General features: G+C 44.7%; 3 protein-coding genes across 3 annotated transcripts; all 3 read left to right on the forward strand.

The window, feature by feature from the left end:
• The first annotated feature begins 1,655 nt into the window (after window positions 1-1,655).
• Window positions 1,656-5,828, forward strand: LOC149363424 (uncharacterized). Its single transcript, XM_089568538.1, has 2 exons — window positions 1,656-1,943; window positions 5,484-5,828. Exons 1-2 carry the CDS (start codon window positions 1,656-1,658, stop codon window positions 5,826-5,828), a joined length of 633 nt encoding a protein of 210 aa, XP_089424664.1.
• A 7,091-nt stretch (window positions 5,829-12,919) lies between these two features.
• On the forward strand, window positions 12,920-13,738 carry LOC149363425 (uncharacterized). Its single transcript, XM_089568539.1, has 3 exons — window positions 12,920-12,928; window positions 13,299-13,612; window positions 13,708-13,738. Exons 1-3 carry the CDS (start codon window positions 12,920-12,922, stop codon window positions 13,736-13,738), a joined length of 354 nt encoding a protein of 117 aa, XP_089424665.1.
• Window positions 13,739-18,482: 4,744 nt separating this feature from the next.
• Window positions 18,483-18,839, forward strand: LOC149363426 (uncharacterized; the record flags this gene model as incomplete). The annotated part of the gene is made up of 1 exon (XM_089568541.1): window positions 18,483-18,839. A coding segment is annotated over one exon (357 nt), but the record flags the coding sequence as incomplete, so codon positions are not given.
• Window positions 18,840-21,177: the final 2,338 nt, after the last annotated feature.

The following is a 21,177-nucleotide window of genomic DNA, read 5'->3' on the forward strand; positions in this document are numbered from 1 at the left end:
CCGCGTAGGTTATACAATCAAGGACATTTTTCAGCAAGCCCCCTGTGCTTTCTACCACCGTGGCAAAACCCTGAGTGGCAATCACACTGCATCTAAAGCAAACCCAAGTGTGCCAATTGGTTGCCATCCCTGCAATTAATCGCCCTGCAAAGGTTGCGCGCAGATGACGACATCCGTAATGACTTCCAGCATAGCATGAAACTTTAATGAGAAAATTCGGGATAACTACTCATCTGATACCAGCACAATAATATAGATGATTGAATGTTCGATCGCCATAATTCAATGTAAAGGCCAAGCAGAAACACCGTTCAGATAGAGTTTTAAAAATCATAAAGCTCATTGCAAGACACTTTCCAACCTTCCTATACTTAACCATTTGAACAATACTAAGCACCCTTTTGAAACATTCAAGCAACTTTACTGTAATCAGGCTTGAAGACGTACCATGAACGCGAAGTTCGTCAATCATTCCTGATAAGCAGGTGTAATACTGTTTCTTGCGGTCTTATCAGAGATGGGGAAGCAGGCAGACACAACGACAGCCGCGGAGTTTGCGCAGCAAGGAGACGAACACACGACAGGAAGGCGTAGAAAGCTCCTGCCTGATGTAACAGAAATATGATTAAGAAACGAACGCGAACTCTTCGGCAAGTTCTTGAGACACGCCTATAAATTCTAGACAAGCACATTTGTCAACGAGAAGTTCTCACTGAAAGCAATTTTTTATATATCGTAAGATTGAACTATAAAATCCTATATATACATATATATATATACAAATCTCTCCTCGGTAAGCTCTCATTTTTTTCCCCACAGATGTTTTCTCTATCATCAAAAATGGTTTAGGTTTTGGGGGTTTAACATCCCAGAGTGACTCAGGCTATTAGGAACGCCGTAGTGAAGGGCTCTGGAAATTTCGACCACGGGGGGTTCTTTATATGCACTAACATCAGAGAGTACACGGGAGTCTTGAATTTCGCCTCTCTCGAAATTCGACTCCCGCGGCCGGGTTCAAACCCGCGTCTTTCCGGTCAACAGCCGAGTTCCATAACAACTGAGCCACCGCGGCGGCTCGTCCATCGTAACAAATTTTCCCAATGGGTTTTCTATGGATACTAGATACTAGCGATGGGCAAACTCACAGCGTCTTTCCGCCTTCGGTCACTGATTCATATTCCACAAAGTATTGCAACCTGGCAAAAATAGCGGCAGTTATGCAATTTTTCTATTCTTTCTGATGCATCCACGACAGAGGCGCTCGACACACCTAAGCATTCTCGGCATCAGATAATCATTCACTACCTTCGCATAAGGCCTTGCGCCGTCAGAATGAAGCTGCACAGCCTTCGGCTATATTCCTTGCTAAAGAGTGCGAGCGATGCGAAAAGTGAATTTGAGCAGATCAGAGTATTATGAGGCCAGGCAAACGTGAATAAACAGGCAACATGGGCCAGTCGAGCAAACATTGCGCGGATCACAAGCCAAGCGAAGACGCGACCAAGACCTAGGCCAGCGTAGTATTGCGAGGGAGTATAGAACCCCGTGTGGCGCGTGGTATTTATTTTAGAGACCCCCCCATTAGCTCCATTGTATTATTTCCTCTTTATGTGTGTCAGCATGCTGTGCTCAGTACGAGAACCGAAAACGGAAGAATGGTGTTGCACTTGACAGGCCGCGCCGAATTCGACCACAGCGACTATCCAGTTAAATGGGTGAGTCGCAGAGGAAACGGTGACCAGTCGAGGCGAAAGCGTGTTCGGCAAGCTCCGCGATGCCAAGGCCGCGAGGTCGAGAGCATTGCTAGGCGCCTCTTGGGGAATGTATACAGAGTCAAGAACAAGGTCAGACTGAATGGCAATCACAAACTTCCACGCTTAGCTGCTAGCCGTGCTGCGTTCGAGGACGACCGTGAAGTGCGCTCCAAGACAGCTACCGCCAGGGTAGTTCTTTAGGCAAGTGAGAAAGGCGGATGCAAGTTGGTTTGTTTTCGCTGTTTGTGTAGGTATATGGCTGTATGCCACTTCTTCAAAAAAAATATGCCTGAAAGGCGTTTCATGTACGTAGTCATATTCGCAGATGACTGCGTAGTGTATAAGGGCATAGATTCCGCAGATAAGATCAAATTAAACGACTCTTTATCATCCATTCAGACTTGGTGCATTAATTGGGGAGTGAAAGTTAACGTCGCCAAAACAAATAGCGTTGTTTTTATCAACAAGAAAACACTGCTAGATTTTTTTATACGCAATAAATAATTTCCCAGACGTAAAAGCTAACTATGTTATATGTCCAGGAGTGACACTATCAGGGAATCTTAGCTGGGAACAACACGTAAATAACATATGTAAGAAGGCAAAGGGTAAGCTGTATTTCTCGGAAGAAGAAGATTACCCAATGCTCCTCCTGCTGTAAAACTTAATGCATACAAAACACCCGTGAGACCGTGCCTAGAGTATGCTGATATTATTTGGAGTCCTCGTCAGAAATATTTATCGGGTAGATTAGAACGAATTGAGGACCTAGCAGTATGCTCTTGTTAGCGGGCGCCATTTTGACGTGTTTTCTACTTGTTTCTGCGAGGACCGTCCGTCCCTTTTCTTTTTTTTTTACGAGCGACGTTCTTCAAGCTAGTTTACATGGCAGCCGTCAGATGAAGTGCTTCTGCAGTGAAACAGGAAGCTTATTGTAAGCTGTCATGGCAAAATGTTTTTGAACATAAAGTGGCACCCAGAACGAGTAGTCCTCGCAGCTGCACCGATTGAGCCATTAAGACGAAATAACCGGAGATGATGACGAACGCAAATTCTTCTGCGTGGTGGCAGTTGTTGCAAAACTAAGATTACCACATTTCTGTCTTTTATCAGTTGTTTTACGGAAAAAAACCATGCATATATTGTAGATGCAAGAGACGTCATCACATACAGGCGACCGAAAGAACTGCGGCGATGTTGGCGTCTCTAGTCGTGGTATCGACTCCACGGCACCTAATATGTTTCTTGAGCAGCTTAGCTTCAGAATGAAAACCCCTTACAACTTGCTCATAGAGCACAGCACAAGTATTACTCTCATTCCATGCCCATTTAACAAGTACAAACCTTCCTTAGGTTGCAGAAGTTTTAGTGTTTCAAACATGCCTTTTGAATGTCTAAAGCTTGGGCGTTCAGCATATGACTAGAACCGTCTCCTCAGTTCAATGATTGCGCGAAACAAAAGCACTGCAAAAATGTGACACTTTGCGGCCTTCTGAAAACTGCAGAACGACAGTACATTAACCGGCCTATCGTTGCACTCTTACACCGTCCATTCAGAAACTTATACGGATCGCATGATAATTGGAATCACCTGACCGCATAAGTTATATTCAAGAGGGCCCCTATTCCTCAGCCAATGGGATTACAATATCCGTGGGTGAGAACTGAAATGAATGGGGTTTAAGAATGATGTACAAAGCCGACACCGAAGGCACCAGTCGCCCTTGTACCATGGAGAATGTCCGGTACCAATTTGTCGCTTATAAATAAGATTTAATGCACAGAAATCTTAAATGCAGCTGCCATTTTAGTGCCATCAAATTAACCTAGTACGCTACATAGTATATAGTGTGAGATATTATATCATCAGGTGTTTTTACGTGACTGATGTCCGTGTCTCCAAAACCATTCAACAGCCTGTATACTCGCATGATGGCTGCACGCCTATACCTTCCATTTTAAGCAGCGAAATTCCATCGCCACAGAAAAAATAAGTATAATTCTATGATAAAAAATCTGAAATTGTTTTGCTTGTTAAAAAAAATTATGTCGAAATGTCAAAGCCTATTAGCGAAATACAACTTTAATATTTTAGAAACATCCGGCGTATGTCACGTCAGTGAAGTCTGACTGACTCAACATCTTTACTGCTTCCTTCGTGTAAACAATCTCCGCTTGCGGCAGCCCTCCTTACCGAAAAGAAAAGCGACCTTGGTCCTTCTTGTAGCCGGCGATAAAAATAATCGCAGACTGGTAAGTCCGAGAACAAAATAAATTCCGACGCAGATGTCCTAACAGAGCCGCAGTTAACGCGCGCGTGGTGAAAGTTTGCAGCCACTAATACCAGCCGGACATGAAGATGATGTCGCGGAGGTACAGGGACAAGCTGGAACCGGTGACCACTGGGACGGTATATACTGGAAACCAGAAACAAACAGATGCAACAAGATACGTGACGCTGCCTCGGGAGCCGAGAAATGAGTGAATAACGCAAGAGGCCAAAGGGTGCTCGACGGCAGTCAACGTGCCTTTGCTGATTACTGGTTTGCATGTGTTTAGCGAAATACATGTGACGACGTTTTGCGTTTTTGTCTGCACCGGTGCCAGAAAGCACTAAAAGCTGCTGTCGGGTGTGAAAGGGGCCCCACATAATACTGTCGCAATGACCATCAAATAGTACTGAAATTGAGCGCCGTTTCCTGCACAAAATAAAATACCAGCAACCTTGGCGTTAACGTTTCCTTAATACGCAAATATTCAAAATCGATGCAGCTATCCCAACCTCTCGTGCATACAGATCACCTGACAGCATTTAACCAGAAAGGGTGAAATCAAGCACTGCAGGTATCTTCCGTTCCCGACTTCGAGTATATAAGACGGCTGTGTGTCCCTGCAAAAGCATCATTTCTTCAAGCACCTCGGAGGTGGGAAAGATCGACTCAACCATGATTCCTGTAAGTACCCGCTTGATATGTTCCTCTCTGTCCACGCACGGTAGAGATTCGTGTATGGGCATTGAGACGTTGTCAACTAGGTTCTGCGGAAAACTTTACTCCAGAAAACAATACAGTTCAAGAGCGGAAATATTTTTTATATTTTGATCCCAAACTCACCACTTTAAAAAGTTCTCGCCAGCGAAGGTAGCCGCTGAAATTACTCCCAAGTTAAAAGTAGGCTGATTGAACGCAGACTTTGTGAAAGAAATGCATCTCCTGGTATCTTGCAGTAATTATTCTAACGGGTGACATCTGTTTTGCATACAACCTCCACTTGCCTAAGGCGAAAAAAAAAAGATTAGTGATGCTGAAGCTCGGCCTTTAAGAGAAAAATGAGATACCGCTAACGGGTCTATTGCCTTCTCACTTACCTAATTCCTAATTAGGATACTCATAATACTGATCTACGCATCAGTACACGTCTCTGAGGCACTTCACCAAGTCAAAAACCACGACGCTTTCACTAGGTCCACCTTCATTAGGCTTTAACTGCTCAGCCTTCGGGGCCTATGGGTGACGTTTCCGCCTCGCAGTCCAAAGGTCCTCAGTTCGATTTCGACGCAAGCTAAAGTAAGCCGAATTTTCTTTTCAGCTCAATATTATGTCTTTGCTTCCATAGCTCATAGTCAACAAAGCCAACGAAGAGGACAGCGGCTTTTGCGGCTTTTCTGCGAAGTGTTACCCTTCACGCTGTCGCCTTAAAATGCACAGCTATGTCTCAATTCGCCTGCAGGTCCTGTGCCTTTTCGCCGCTCTGCTGAGCAACGCCCTCGCCGCATACGTTCCCACGTATGCTCTCCCGGTGGCCGGCTACCCCACCGTGCCCGCTGTCACGACAGTGCACACCGCCCCCGTCGCTGCCGCCGCAGTCACCGCTGTCCACCACGTGGAGCAGGTGAATCCCGTAGTGCACAACGTGGCCACCCCCTACGGCTACCGCACCACCGGCGTCAGCTACAGCCACCGGTACGACGCCCACCCGGTGCGCGCCTCCTACGTGTACGGCCTGAGCCCGTACGGCCTGAACTACGGCTACGGACTGGACGCGTTCGGATACCCCGTCCTGAAGAAGTGGTAAGCTCTTGAAAAACCCATTGTTACTCCCATCAAAGTCTTTGGTGTTTAGTAGGAATAATTTCTATATTTTCAGTCTTACCTGGCCGCCGTGCTGATTTCTTTATTGATTACCTTTATTGAGTACATTTTGGATAGGTACACATCTACTGAAATGATAGTTTCCTGCAAACAAGTGCCGCGTTATGCCTACGCTAACTGCAAAAAAAGCCTCAGAGCAGTCATTAGTTTTGTGCTTTTCAAGCACCAGCAGCTGCTGCGTCTCTGTCATGATCATGTCATACTGTCTTTTAAGAAATAAATTAATTCAACTTTCGAATACTGCAACGGAAGTAGTTTCTGGTGTATTTATGTGCCTCCTTTTCTTCCACAGAAACGGCGCCGAGTGACAGAAGAACAACGCTCGTCAAGAAAACGACGGACAAGATGCCACCATATTTCAATTAGCATTCGATACAGAAAACAATTCTGTTATTATTACCCTTCTTTTCAAACTGCAAGGCTATGAAATAAAGTCGCAGGAACAAAATTACCTTCCCGTGTATGTGTCTCCTTCTGATTTTGTTCAGCCCGATCGTCTTGTTTTCACGCTGGACGATGTCTTTTGATACCACTTTTTTTTAACTGATCAGCCTCGTTGCCGAAGGAGCCGCTGCCTTAATTTTAGGAACGTAAGGCCAGCTCTCTTTAGTAATCTATATTTATCGCATAGAAAACCTTCTCATGGCCCTAAACTTTAAATCAAACGGGCCAACTGAGAAAGGCGTAATATCGCAGGCAAAGGCTTTATTAAGCTTTCTACTTTTAGCCTGCTATAGCGGACAGCTCCAACAAGGTTTTAGTTGTATTACTCAAGAGTTACACTAAATAAAAATGCTGAACCACTGCAATTTTTTTATATGTAACTCTTTACCTCTGCCGCATTTTGTGCATTTTATTATTTAATGTGACCATTACAGAATATTTATTGTTTGGCAGTGTCAGCCATCTTTCACTATTTGGCACGCGATCACATTAAGCAACAGGACTACCAACACTTCAATGTCCGAAAGGTTTTCTACCAAGCGAGCAAAGATGAGCGGAAAACACTGGCGAGATCACCCTGTAAATACCTTGGCAGGTGACTCATGATTTCTAGCTCCTTACACGCGGCTGAAGAAAACAGGCGGCAATGTTTCCTCCGTAGCCGTCAACAAACACAAAAAACGTCTAGCATGCGAGTTAATCACGTTCCAGGCAAGCATTGCTTCGACAGCAAAACGACAGCCGTTGGAGAAACGGCTGATACTATCGCGCAAACTTTTGCGTATAGTACCTCGTGGTTAGGGAACATATGGGCTCCATTTGCAATTTCTGTAGCCGCTGCCGCTAACCCCTGCGACTTTTCTTCAGGTTCTCATCTTTGTTGATATGTTCGCTTGAGTGCGAAAAAAAAAACGATTAATATTCACATATTTAATTCTTCGTGTTTATTTTCTGTGCACCAGAATAAAATCTCCCCTGACGTAACCGTAGTTTAAAACTGCCTGGGGTGGCTACGCGTATTCGTCGTTTTTTTTTTCTGTCTTACAATAGCTGCGCTTTCAGAGCAAGTAATCTCTTTGTCGGGAAAAAATAAAAAATCTATATCAACGAAAATTCAGCTAGAGGAACACACTAATTTGCCCCCCGGCCTTTGTTAAACATTAGCTGTCAAAATTTATAGGGCGACAGATATTTCATAACTCACCGTGTTAGCTCAGGTGAGGACTCAAACAAACTGGCTCCAAGCTTATCTGGCATTGTTCGCTTAGCATCTCTCATTTTCCACTTACTGACAGTTTCTTTTATTGACCCTAGAAAAAATTGTCCATCCTTAATTTCCAGATATCACTGTGAGCAGTTTCATGTCGCACGAAGGGCAGAATTCTCTCACGGCACTCTTCTGGACCGTAAGAAAGGTCACAAAACTCGATTGTATAAAATGCAAAAAAAAAAAAAAATAGTTAAACCAGGGGGGGAAAATGCACACACGAAAGAAACACGATTGGAAAAAAAACGCTCCCAAAATGGCACATTATGCATCATAGAATAAAAATGCAGCAACGATGGAATTCGAACAGTAGAGAAACACAAAAAACGCATAGAACGAAGAATTTCCCCGCAAAAGCAAACTTTCGCAGTCTGGGCGTTCAATGTACAGAGTGTTTCTCCTAAGATTGTGCACAATTTTTAAAAATAGGCTTTTTAATTTAGAATAGCGCTTTTCTCGGCATCGCAGAGCGTCTTTCCGCCTTCGGTCAATGATTCATCGACCACACAGTATTACTACCTGACAAAATTAGCGGCTGGTTTGTAATTTTTTCGATTCTTTCTGATACATCCACGACAGAGGCGCTCGACACACTCGAGCATTCTCGGCATCAGTTAATCATTCACTATCTTCCCATTAGGCCTTGTGCCGTCAGAGCTTCGTTCTGACGGCACATTCCTCGGTTATAGCCCTTGCTAAAGAGTGCGAGCGATGCGAAAACGGAAGTTGAGCAGCTCGCAGTATTATGAGGTCATGTAAACGGGAAGAAACAGGCGATATGGGCCAGTCGAGCAAACACTGCGCGGAGCACAAGCAGCACCAAGCGAAGAAGCGACCAAGGCCTAGGTCAGCGTAGTATTGCGAGGGAGTATAGAACCCCGTGTGGCGCGTGGTGTCCCTTTTAGCGTTTTTCCTTTAGTGCCATTGTATTATTTCCTCTACATATATGTACGCACGCTGTGCTCAGTAGGAGAACCGAGAACGGAAGAATGGTATTGCACTTGATAGGCCACGTCGAATGCCACCACGGCGACTACCCGATTAAATGGGTGAATCGCAGCGGAAACCGTGGCGAGTACAGGCGAAAGCAGGTTCGGCAAGCTCCGCGAAGCCAAGGCCGCGAGGTCGAGTGCATTGCTAGGCGCCTCTTGTGGACTGTGTAAGAAGTCAAGAACAAGATCTTACTGGATGGCAATCACAAACTTTCACGCCTAGCCGCTAGCCGTGCTAGGCCGATCGTGAAGTGCGCTCCAAGACAGCTACCGCCAGGATAATTCTTTCGGCGAGGGAGAAAGACGGATGCAAGTTGGTTTGTTTTCACTGTTTGTGGATGTATATCGCTGTATGCTACTACTTTTAAAAAATCCCTGAATGGCGCTGTGTGTATTAATGGGCAGCCTAAGCAGTTTTTACTGCCAGCTTCGATTACGTCTATAAGGATACTGCCAACCTACAACATTCTCTCACTTTTAACATCTGCACAGTCTGCCAACTACTCGCCATGCCTTAACGCCTGATTTTAAAGTGGCCAAACGGTGTCGAAGGCGAGTAAACGACTTCTTTACATATTAGTGTACTCTCTTACAAAGCGCTTCTTAGTTTGCCGGAAGCCCCGACAAAATGCGACGTTCACTGCCTCTGGAATTCCTTACATCAGTTCTGCAAACCAGAAGTCGGGCTGGGTGAGATGGGGTTTCCAGAGCGCCGCTCTCGATCCAGGACAACCGCGGCACATGTGATTTCATCTGCCTAGAGCGTGGCCAATGCAGCAAGCAACTACAACTTCTTTTTTTTATTTTCTTGGTGAATAAAGGCAGTTGCAGCAGCAAGACTCTGAGAAACAAACAGCGAACAAGGTAATCCTGCCGTTGTTGCTACCTAATCTCTGGTTAATGTTGTTGCACACCGATCTTAAAGAAGAGTCTGACTTAATCAAAATGGAATGGGAAAAAACCAGGCACACATGACGAGGGACAAGAGGAGTGTACACGCCACAACGACACTCATCTTGTCCTTCGTCTTGTGTGACTGGTTTTTTTTTTTTTCATTTACAATGTACCAACTGGCCCCGCATTTCAGCCCTTCTTAATCAATATCGTGTTTGGTTTGGCGCCAGTAGGTTCATACTACCGCATCATTTTCGCAGAGTTGTAAGAGATACCTATAAGAGCCTCAACAACATATTCTGAGTGGTTTACCTCAGTCAAACCAACCCCAGTTCTTCAAGCTAGTTTGCGTGACAGCCGTCAGAAGTAGTGCTTCTGTAATTAAACATTAAGCTTAATATAAACCCTCGTGGCAAACTTTTTTTGTACATTAGGTGGCACTCAGAATGAGTAGTCCTGGCAGCTACACCTGTTAAGCCATAATGTCGGAAAAACCGGAGATGATGACGAATGCGAATCCTGCTGCTTGGTGGCAGTTGTTGCAAAACTAAGATGACGACATCTGTGTCGTTTATCAGTTGTTTTACAGCCAACAATTATGCATGTCTTATAGATTCAGCAAGCAAACAAATCAATGTCACAGCGCACAAGAGACGTCATCAAATACAGGCGACCGAAAGACAGGGTCTGTTCTGAAAGTAGTAGGACTGGTTTTTTCCTGGGCGAAAGGGCGGAAGAGAGGTGGTCTGCGCGTGCAGGATCGTTGAAGGGGGTTATTGGGAATGCTGGGGAAAATCGGCAGTAGGTTCTGAGCTCTTGAAGAGAGGAGGTCGCTTGTACTGTGAACCCCTGTCGAAACGTCTCGTTACGCAGAATCGTCGAGCGTTTACTGGATCAGCGATACGCGATCAAATTTTGAGTAAATCTTGGTAAAACGGGCAAAGAGACTCACAACATGATTAAGGAGGCCTACGGTGACGCTTCCATGGGTAGATCAGGTGTTTTTTGAGTGGCAGAAGCTTTTCCGAGAAGGTAAGGAAAGAGTGGAGGAAGGCGACCGCTCCAGACGCCCTTCGACCAGCAAGACCAACGAAAATGTGTAGTGAGTGAAACATTTACTTAACAGTGATCGTAGAATGAGTATCAGAATGATTGCTGATGACTTGAGCATTCCTAAAACCCAAGTTTTTGAGATCGGGACAGAAAACTTATCCGTGAGGAAAGCGTGCGCGAAGTTTGTGCCGGGAGTGTTTTCAGAGGAGGAAAAGGCCAACCGGTAGGATCTTCTTCATCATGTGAATGAGGAGCCCGATTTTTTGCCCAGCACAAGGCGGCAACGCTACCTCAGCCCCCCTGGAGCTTCGACTTGGCCCCGCCAGACTTTTTTCTATTCCTGAGAATAAAATAGACGCTCGAGGGGAAACATCACGGATCGGTAGAGGTGGTTCAACAGGCCGTGACGAGGGAGCTAAACAGCATTCCGGTCCAGGCGTTCCTGTAGGCGTACGAAAACTGTAAAACTCATTAGCAGCAGCGTGTAGGTGCGGAAGGGTGCTACCTTGAAAAATTGTAATCGTTTGTACTATTCTCTTGAATAAATTTTGTTTAAAAAAATTGAGTCCTACTACTTTCAGAACAGACCATGTAACTGCGGCGATGCTGCCGTCTCTGGTTGAGGTGTAGATTGCACGGCGTCTAAAAGCTAATATGTTTCTTGAACAGCCTAGCACCAGAAAGCGCTGAAACCCCCGTACAACCTGCGCATTGAGCTCAGCACAAGTATAACTCTTATTCCATGCCCGTTTCGCAACAAGTACGAACCTTCCTTATGTTGGCTGAGATTTATGGTTTCAAACCTGCTTTTCGAATGTCTCAAACCTGGGAGTACAGCTTATGGCTAGAACCGCCCCCTCAGTTCAGTGATTCCGCTAAACAAAAAAATTGTGAAAATGTGAAAAATTGGTGCCTTCTGAAGGCTGCAGAATGACTATACATTAACCGGCCGATCGTGACACCGTTACGCCGTCTATTCAGAAGCTTATACAGATCGCATGATAACTGAAATCACGTGACTATATAAGGCATATTCTAGAGGGCCCCCTATTCCTCAGGTCAGGCAATTGCAATACCCGTAGGAGAGCACCGGAATGAATGGTGTTGACGAATGATGTACAAAGCCAATACCGATGGCGCCGGTGGCCCTTCTGCCGTGGAGAATGTCCTATACAAACTTGTCGCTAATAAATAGATTTAATGCAAAGGAATCTGAAATGCACCAGCCGTTTTAGCGTCATTCAATCAGTCCGGTACAATGTACAGTATATAGTATGAGGCATATTACTTTCAGGTGTTCATACATGACTAATGTTTGTGTCTCCAAAAAGAATTCGACAACTATACTCTTATGATGGCTACAGGCATATATGTGCCTTCCATTTTAAACAGCTAAATTTCATCCACTGAGAAAAAATAAATATACTTCAACACCAAGAAATTTAAACTTCCTTTCCTTAAACGTTTCCTTAAATATTTTATTTCTTAAACCAAAGTATCTTGATTTCCAATGCCTATTCACGAAAGAAAACTTGTATACTTTAAAAACATCAGGCGTATGTTATTTCACTGAAGTCTCACTACCTCATTAAGGAATTTCCGCTTGCGGCAGACCTCTTTTCCGAAAATAAAAGAAACCGTGATCTTTCTGGTAGCCAAGGATAAAAGTAATCGCAGACTGGTCAGTCCGAGACTAAAATAAATACCGACGCAGATGTCCTAACAGAGCCGCAGTTACCACACACGTGTAACGTTTTCGACACTAATGCCGGCCGGAAATAAAATTGATTATGTGGAGATACACGGACAAGATGAAAGCGAATACTGCAGCCCAAACAGTGGAGAAATAGTGACAACCATACGTTGTCTGGGCAGCAAAAGAAAGCAATAACTCTGGCAGCCAATGAGGCACTCGATGGCATTCAATGTTCCTCTTCTTGTTAATGGTTTCAGTGTGTTTAGAGAAATACGTGTGAAGGCGTTTTGCGGTTTCGGCTGTTCCGGTGCTTGAAAGAGCTAAAATAGACTGTGGAGACAGAAACGGGCAGCACATGTTATGTCCCAAGAACCACTAACTAGCACTAAAATCGCCAACACAGAAGTTAACGCCGTCTCCTGCATAAAGCAAAAAAAAACATGAAGCAACTTTAGAAATTGCCTTAATACGTAAACATGCAAAACCGATACAGGTTTACTCTCTCTCTTGCACAGAGGTCATGTGATAGGATTCAGCCAGAGTAGTTCCACGGAGACACTGTGTACTTCGCACTCCACTCCGAAAGTCAAGTATAAAAGAGAGCTGAGAGTCCCTGCAAACGTATCATTTCTTCGAGCACCTCGGAAGTGTTGGAGATCGAGTGAACCATGATTGCCGTAAGTACCTGCTTGATGTGTTTTACAGAGTGCAAAAAGCTTAGGGCTTCGTGAACATGCAGTCTGACGCTGACGGTTGAGTCCCATCAACAACTTTAGTCTCTAAAAGAATGTATTTAAACAGCGCAATAATTTTTTTCACAAACTGGCGTCTAAACTCATGAATTCAAAAATTTAAAGCCACCAAAAGTGTCCACCAAAATTTCCGCCAAGTTTATCGAAACAAAAAGGTTCTTAGACGCTGGCCTTATGAAAGTTCTTGTTCCTGTCAACTTCCATCAATTTATTTAACGAGTGACTACGGTTGTGCCTGCCCCTTCTCACTCCCTCAAGACGATAACTAGGTAACATTACGCCATTTTGCCAACAGGTCCTGTGTATCTTTGCACTACTGGGCAACGCGCTCTCCGTGTACGTCCCCACGTACGACGTTCCGGCTGTCGAGACGGTGCAAGCCACCCCAGTCGCGGCCGCCGCAGTCACGGCTGTCCAACACGTGGTGCCCGTAAATCCCACCGTGCACAATGTTGCCACCCCGTACGGCTACCGCACAACCGGCGTCAGTTACAGCCACCGGTATGACGCTCACCCGGTGCGTGTCCGCTACGTATACGGACTGAGCCCCTACGGCCTGAACTACGGCTACGGACTGGACGCCTTCGGATACCCCATCCTGAAGAAGTGGTAAGTTCTCGACAAACCATATGGTGTTCCATACTACTCCCCCAAAGCGTTGGCTATTTTGAAGGGTGTATTTCAAGATTTTCAATCTTATCCAGCTCCAGCTGTGATGCCAAGTATTTTGGATAGTCCGCTTATCCACTTCAGATTTATTGATTACAGTTTCCTTGCTGCCAGGCATTTTGGTTCACCGTACCTACCACAAATTTAGTTTTCGTCAAGTATGCTCCACCTCACGCCTGCGTTAACTGCTGGGAAACTTCAGACCAGTAATTTGTTCGGCGCCATTCGAGCACCGGCAGTTAATGTTTCTCACTAACGACAGTAGCTACTGTAATCGGCATCATTACACCGACATAATATACTGCGTTTTAAGAAATAAATAACTTAAATTTTCAAACACTCCATTGACCGTGATTTCTTGATTGATTTATATGCCTGCTTTTCTTTCGCAGAAATGGCTCCGAACAATATAAGAACATGACATCGCAAGAAAATGACGGACATGATAAAACCGTATTTGACTGCGGTCATGATGCAGCCAACAGACTTCGGCGATTCAGCGTGTTTTCTGGCCGCAAGGCTCAAAATAAAACCACAAAAACAAAAGTACCCTCCCGTGTAAATGTCTGCTTCTCTTTTCATTCCCCTTTATTCTCGGATTCACGATCACGATGTCGTCTTGTCCCGCTTTTTTTTTTAAATGACCACCCTGGTTCCAGGAAGGAACCACTCTGATAATTAATAACGAAGAGCACTTCCGTTACAGCGCCAATTCATCGTTTCATAGGCCTTATCAGTGACACTGGACGGGACGACTGAGAAAGACATGATATTGCAGCTAAAACATTTACGAAGCGTTTAGCTTTAAGCTTAGTGTTGCGAAAAACTTCAACAAGATTTAAGCTGTGTGGCGAAATTTTTTCCTCGTACATACGATAACAATTACAGTAGCTGCCAATGCTGAAGAACTGCTGAAGGGCTCTTATTTCTAACACTTTCCTTTTCTCGCCTCTTGTCCAGTTTTCGTTCTTTAGTGTGCCGCTTATCGGATTTTACTCTTAGTGTGAGCCATCCCTGGCTAAGTAGTCTAGCTCAGTTCCGATAGCAGCAGGCGATCGCATCCAGCAACAGCCCCAATAACATTTCAGTGGTCGAAGGGGTTTTCTACAAAACCAACAAATCCCAGTGAGAAACATTGCCGAGATAACACCAAAAAAAGTTCGGCGAACTGCTCATGATATCAAGCTCTCAACATTCGGCTGCAGAAGTTCACGCTGCAGTACTTCCTCCGCAGCCGACCACTAACGCAAGAAATGCGTATTATGTTAGTTAATAGCGTTCACGGGCAGCATTGCTTCGACGGCAATAGTGTTGGAGAAGCAGCTGATATCAGGAACAGAAGTTTCTCACTCCATTTAAGGAATGCCGATAGAAAGATCACAAAATCCTTTGCGGATAGCAGCTTTATTTTGTGGAATACATGGGAGTCGTCTGCGATATATGTATCCGCTGCCGCTTTCTCTCCGCATTCTCAGCATATTACAGTGCCAAAACAATAGGTTATTTTAGTATTCAGACGTGTTATCCCTCTTCTTGTTTCGTACGCATTCTGGTCTAGAAGATAGTTGACGTGATGTCATCATCATCATCATCATCAACCTTACTACGCCCACTGCAGGGCGAAGGCCTCTCCAATGTCTCTCCAATTAACCCTGTCCTTTGCCAGCTGCCGCCACCGTGTCTGCGCAGACTTCTGACGTGATATATGTTCATTTTAGTTACGACAAGAAGAAAGCAATCAATTTCCAACGCGCATTAAAAATCTCAGGGCCATCGCCACTTACTCATCACGGCGTGTCTTCCAATGTTTCCCGAGAGCTTCAATATCAACACATATTCAATTTCAAAAGGAGCGTCTTTTAAAGCATTTTCACCCATAACCACGCACCCAGCCGCCATCGATCGCTAGGTTTAGCTCGTCACTGCATGGGAGCCTAGGCCCCAGCTCTTTTCGCGTCTGTTATTTTAGTGTTTGCCTAGAAGTAAAATGTCGACTCTAAGATTATTCACTTCCCGGAGCTACGTTTGGCAGGAATTGTTCGCCTTGCCGACGCTTAGTTTTCTTGGGTGTACGGAACGACTGAGACACTTACCCAAGCAGGAAGTCTTTATTTGCTAATAATACACCTTTTGGAAATGCAGACCATGTTTCTTGTCCTCAGCGTGGCATAAGTGCCTTGCATGAGTATGCGTCACGATGACTCAAAGTGCAGAACCTCAAACTGACTAAACTTCTTCAGTGACTCCTCTCTTTTTTTAACATTTTTTTTTGTCCCTTTTCGGCCACTTTTAAGGCTCCGCATCGCTTTTGTGTTTGCTATTTTTCTACATTATCTTTTTTTGTCTTATGTATTCCGAAAGAAAGACTCGAGCATTTCAGACGTCTTTCTGTCTAGGGGTTCAAGCTCTCTCGTTCTTATAATCCCTATTTACAACAACTCGCGGCTGGTGCCACGGTATACACTTCGGCATTTACAAAGCTGGAGACAGAGGAGGGGACGGAGGGGGATACAGAGTTTGGTACTTTTATGCTTTAACTGTCGCACGTTCTAACCATTTCACTCTCAAGTATGTAACTCAAACTACGATGTCATAACTAGCCTATTTACACATGCCTTCATGATATTATTCTTCCTTCTAACTTTGTACGCTCTCCTCCCCATCCCCCATAAATAACTGTCAAAGAGGGCCTTTAGGGCCTTGTTATTTATTTTATTTTATGTTGAATAAAATATTTGCAGTAAAAAAAAACTTCGAGGATAGAAATGCCTGCCTTCGATTAGGCATGACCTGTGGCCGCAGTGCAATTTCACTGCCTACAAAAGCAGGTTCCCGCCTTCGCTCACTCTGCAGGGACCAGGGAAAACTTCGTGAAGTGAATACATTCTCTTTCATGTCCGCGCACGGAACCTTCGGTTTATTTTTGGAGAATTTCTACGAAAAATGCGCACCTCTTTGGACGCATAAAAAAAAAACAAACGGGCCCATTTTTCGCTTACCGACATGCAGGCACTCAAAATAAGATATAGCATCGGCGAAAGGTAAGTAAACAACCTCACGAATACTAAAAAAAAAAAGCCTTCAGTATAGCACGCGTCGAAGAAAGTGTGTCGACATCAACCCGGCAAGAAGCTGACAGCAGAGAGATATGGCACTAAGATAGGCGAGGACGCGCAGGTTCCGCCGAGCAATGACCAGACAAGGCGAGATAATATCTGCAGGGAAAGTTCAAGGCAATATGTAGGGTGACCCCGTGTCCTGCTAAAGAACGAAAAAATGAACCCTTCGGTGGGGGCTTTGCTATCTTAAAAGACTCCATGCACGTTACCTGTTTCGGTATTGAAGTTGCTACTTGCTAAATACTTTTAGCTCTTTGTGTATTATTCCTTTTCCTAAGAATCCGAACAAGCTTAATAAGGGAGAGAGGCCTTCTCCGCACTGATATCGGAGCGAAGGTTGAACCATGAGTGCCTATTGGCCACCAGAGGTTTCCAAGGCGCTCATTAAAAAAAATAAAGGGCACTTCGCGGAACGCACCAAAGACACACCCTGAAGATGTGAAACACGACCGTAAACACAGCTAGCTCCGCCCTTTTACAGCACGGGGCGTACATTGACTCGAAAAAAATATAGTTTCCGCCTCTCCTCTCCGTGTGTATAAAAAGATGCCGAACACCGCTGCTCATCCATCGCTTCTTCGAGGACCTACGAGCTTCGAAAATCTAAGTCAACCATGATCGCCGTAAGTACCACCACTGTGATTCCTTCTCTTCGATATAAAATGCAACACTTATGTACATAATATCGGAATGAAATGTCCTCTGGCATAAGTGAGGCCTTTATGCTTAGTGCTCTCAGCAGTTTTATGTTTTCCGGTCCTCTCGCGTCTTTTGCGCGTCCCCGAAAAAACCTATCCCTCAAGCAACAGGTAGATATCGCTGCTCACTTAATTCCAGAGCTTTTAGGAACAGGCTGGCTTGCATGAAGGTGCTAATGAAAGCACTCCTTTACCGCCATGGTATATATGTGTTACATATGTCTGAGTGCCATATTCAACAGTATTTCGTGAGTTGGCAAAATGCGTAGGGGAATGCCCAAGGTGGAACAAATTTGTAATAACGGAGCAAATTGCTGACTGGCATCCACCAAGGCGCATCCAGCTTTCCTTTGGGGCCGTTGGCTACGCTTGGGTGGATGGGAATGCGTAATTTGCTCCCTTATTACAGTATTTCGTGAGTGAATAAACTGGCACCTAAACAACTTTTTATAGTGCACCTGAATAACTTTGCTTTACTGTATCCTTTTTAGTTCTAGTCGGTAATTTTAATATTACCCAAATATAGCCAAAACACGCGTTTTCGATCCCGGCCGTGGCGGTAGAATATGGATGGAGGAGAAATTTCAGAGGCCCGTGTACTGTGCGATATCAGTGCACGTTAAAGAGCCCCAGGAGGTCGAAACATCCGAACCCCTTCACTACGGCGTCCCTCACAGCCTGAGTCGCTTTGGGATGTTAAACCCCAGTAAACCCTAAACCAAACCAAATATGACCACTCTTTAGCCCATCTTCAAACTGCTCTCACAGTGTTTATTGTTCATGCGTTCCATCTACTGCTTTAGTTTGGAGCGTCATTGGTTTATGAGTATTCTGGGCCGACTGTAAAAGCATCTTCGACATTTAAAACAGTTGGCACATAAAACATCAATAAATTTCATCCTATAAGTAACAGCTTAAGTTTGCGACTGCTGTCTTTTCGCTAACCGATTCTGGATTATTGCTACCGATCGGATGACCTAAAGACGTCATTGAACGCCACTCCTGCAGGTCCTGTGCCTGTTCGCTCTTCTGGGCAACGCCCTCGCCGTGTACGTTCCCACGTACGGTGTTCCAGTGGCCGGCTACCCCACCGTGCACACTGTCTCGACGGTGCACACCGCCCCCGTCGCCTCCGCCGCAGTCACCGCTGTCCACCACGTGGTGCCTGTGAAGCCCACCGTGCACAACGTGGCTACTCCATTCGGCTACCGCACCACGGGCGTGAGCTACAGCCACCGAGTCGACGCCCACCCGGTGCGCGTCCGCTACGTGTACGGCCTCAGCCCGTACGGCCTCAACTACGGCTACGGACTGGGCGCTTTCGGATACCCCGTCCTCAAGAAGTGGTAAGAGTCAAGAAGTCGTAGAAATTTAGCCTGAATTATCCAAACCCTTGTTTTACAAATCTACAGTAACCAGTGCGGGAATAGGAAATCCTACAGCTACCTTCAATTCACTAATAGACATTTTCTTGCACTGGGTGTCCTCAAGGGGAAAAATCTATGGCAGTGACCAACAGTCTGTGTACACTAAGTACACCGTTTCAACAGCTGTTATATCCATGCGGAGTGTTTCGCGCAGCAACACGTATTCCTTATCGGAGTAAATGCCATACGCTTTTGCTTGAGTTGTGCCAATTGAGACGTAGCTACGCTTCAAAGTCTGCTTAGGAGACAAACGTATTTTACTGAAGCTGCCATGATAGAGGGGCATATTTTTGTACTAAGGCATAGCTTATAAAATTCTTTATCTTAATAATGCGGTTTGTATTTAATGCAATGATTTATGCATACTGTTAAATTGATTAAGTTAGTGAAAAATAGCCCTGGTTTTTACAATATAATTCTACATCTCTTACGCCGAGATAAATGTGAACAGCTTCTGGGAGTAATCAAAAAACCAGATATCTTAAAAATTTCTCCTTCTGCAAGTCATTTCGGTTTTATAGGTAGGAGTATATTTTTGGGGGTGTCGTTAGTTTTAGCGTTTCTTCAACGTGCAGGCCATAGAGCAATACTTCATATGATCTGCGAAAAGTGAACGGATGTTAAGTACTGAATCTCTTTATAAAAGCATGCCCTGCCCGTGCTGTTGCTTGCACTAAGTAGAGTAGTTAATAATTAAGAGACCTGTACTAGTCAAAATGCTCCGGCTACAATTTTAAATCGTGATTATTCACCGGACTGCACAGAATCTGTGAGCATATTTTCACATAAGGACGGTTCAAACCTTACAGCACTGATCACTGCTCCCAAGCTTCGGTGGCATAAATGTCAGCTATCGTGCTAACATAAGGGCAGAAATGAAAACAAGCCCTTCAGCAATGCAGTTATGGTCACATTTTAGGACCAAATTCAAAGATAATTTTTTGTTCTCGAATGTTTGCATTACTCAGCCCAGGCCTCTACCTATCATGACGCCCCACACACACCCCTCCACTTCATCTATATGCTTTCATAAACTACTGCTGTTCCTCATAACTGCAACTATATCCAGCGATTTGTTCATTTATTCCTGCCCTCTCTTCGCAGAATGGCGGCCCCCTGACGGAAAAACGAGACCAAGCCTTCCAGATTGGTTAGCACGGACGACGCACTTCCAGAAGATGCTGTTGTTGATGATGAGCTTGTTTCATCTCCCCGGAGACGATAAATAAATATCGAAAGCAAAAGTGCAGTTTTTTGTTTTTGAGTTTACCGCACTCTGCGCGTGCTATATTGAAAATCACTCGTAGATACTCTGCCTTCCACTGCGGTTAGGATGCGACTGCGAAAGCAGAACACCCTTTTTACCCTTTTATTGGACCTCTCAGAAAAGGTAAAAAAAAGACGAAAGAAATACAGAGGGTGCCCGGACCAGCAAAGCTCTGGCAGGCTTAACGCCAGTTCAAGATAGATGAACAAAAAAAGTAAATGTTTTAACAAGAAAATAATTTAAAGACAAGAACACAACAGCAAAACAAGAAAGAACTCAAAAGAAGCGGAAACAAACGGCACATCACAGTAAAAGTTGCAGTCACATGCAAACAGCCAAAGCGCAGCGTGAAGTCTGCGAAATTAAAATAAAAAAATGAGGAAACCGAAGTCACAGTGCAGTCATGGCCACAGAATAGTCTATCCTCATGTTCTTTATGAGTGCACACACTCCAGGTGAAATGGCCGCATAGGCCCGGAACTAGCTGTAGAATACAGTCATGGGCGAGCAAAAGAATGCGGCAGGCTTCTCTTCTAGCATAATGCGAGGCGATATCGCGGTAACAGTGTCGCGCCTGTGCTTACGGTTAAGCAAGAGGGGGAATCAGCTTATTCTCTGCTTTTGGGTCTGAGCGTCGGTTGTTGGATGCCGTAGAAATTTAAACAAGTTACTCCGCAGAGTACATAATAGACAAACAATTTGCTATATTTCATTATATGGAATGAAAGCACGTATGATGATCAACACCATACGTCGTACGAAGTATGCTATGCCCAGCGATAAGTATTCTTACTAAAACTTTTTATGCAGCAAAGAATGCGAAGGAAAGGCCTTTCCAAGCGACGTTGCATAAAGCAGCAAAAGCAAAAAATGGTAGCTTGTTGGACAGAACAAAAATTATAGTCTATTTTGCAGTTTTCAAGCACGTAAGTAGAAACAACTTTTGGCACTTGCCAGTCTGCCATCACTCGAATAAAACTACCGGGGCACTTAA

The sequence above is a fragment of the Amblyomma mixtum genome, chromosome 2, assembly GCF_055824585.1.
Source record: "Amblyomma mixtum isolate Tamu chromosome 2, ASM5582458v1, whole genome shotgun sequence".
NCBI lineage: Eukaryota > Metazoa > Arthropoda > Arachnida > Ixodida > Ixodidae > Amblyomma > Amblyomma mixtum.

Coding starts and splice junctions, on each gene's coding strand:
- LOC149363424 (XM_089568538.1), top strand. CDS start 1,656: ATGGTGTTGCACTTGACAGGCCGCGCCGAATTCGACCACAGCGACTAT. Junction 1,944..5,483: donor CCAAGACAGCTACCGCCAGG/GTAGTTCTTTAG, acceptor ATTCGCCTGCAG/GTCCTGTGCCTTTTCGCCGC.
- LOC149363425 (XM_089568539.1), top strand. Junction 13,613..13,707: donor TACCCCATCCTGAAGAAGTG/GTAAGTTCTCGA, acceptor AATCTTATCCAG/CTCCAGCTGTGATGCCAAGT.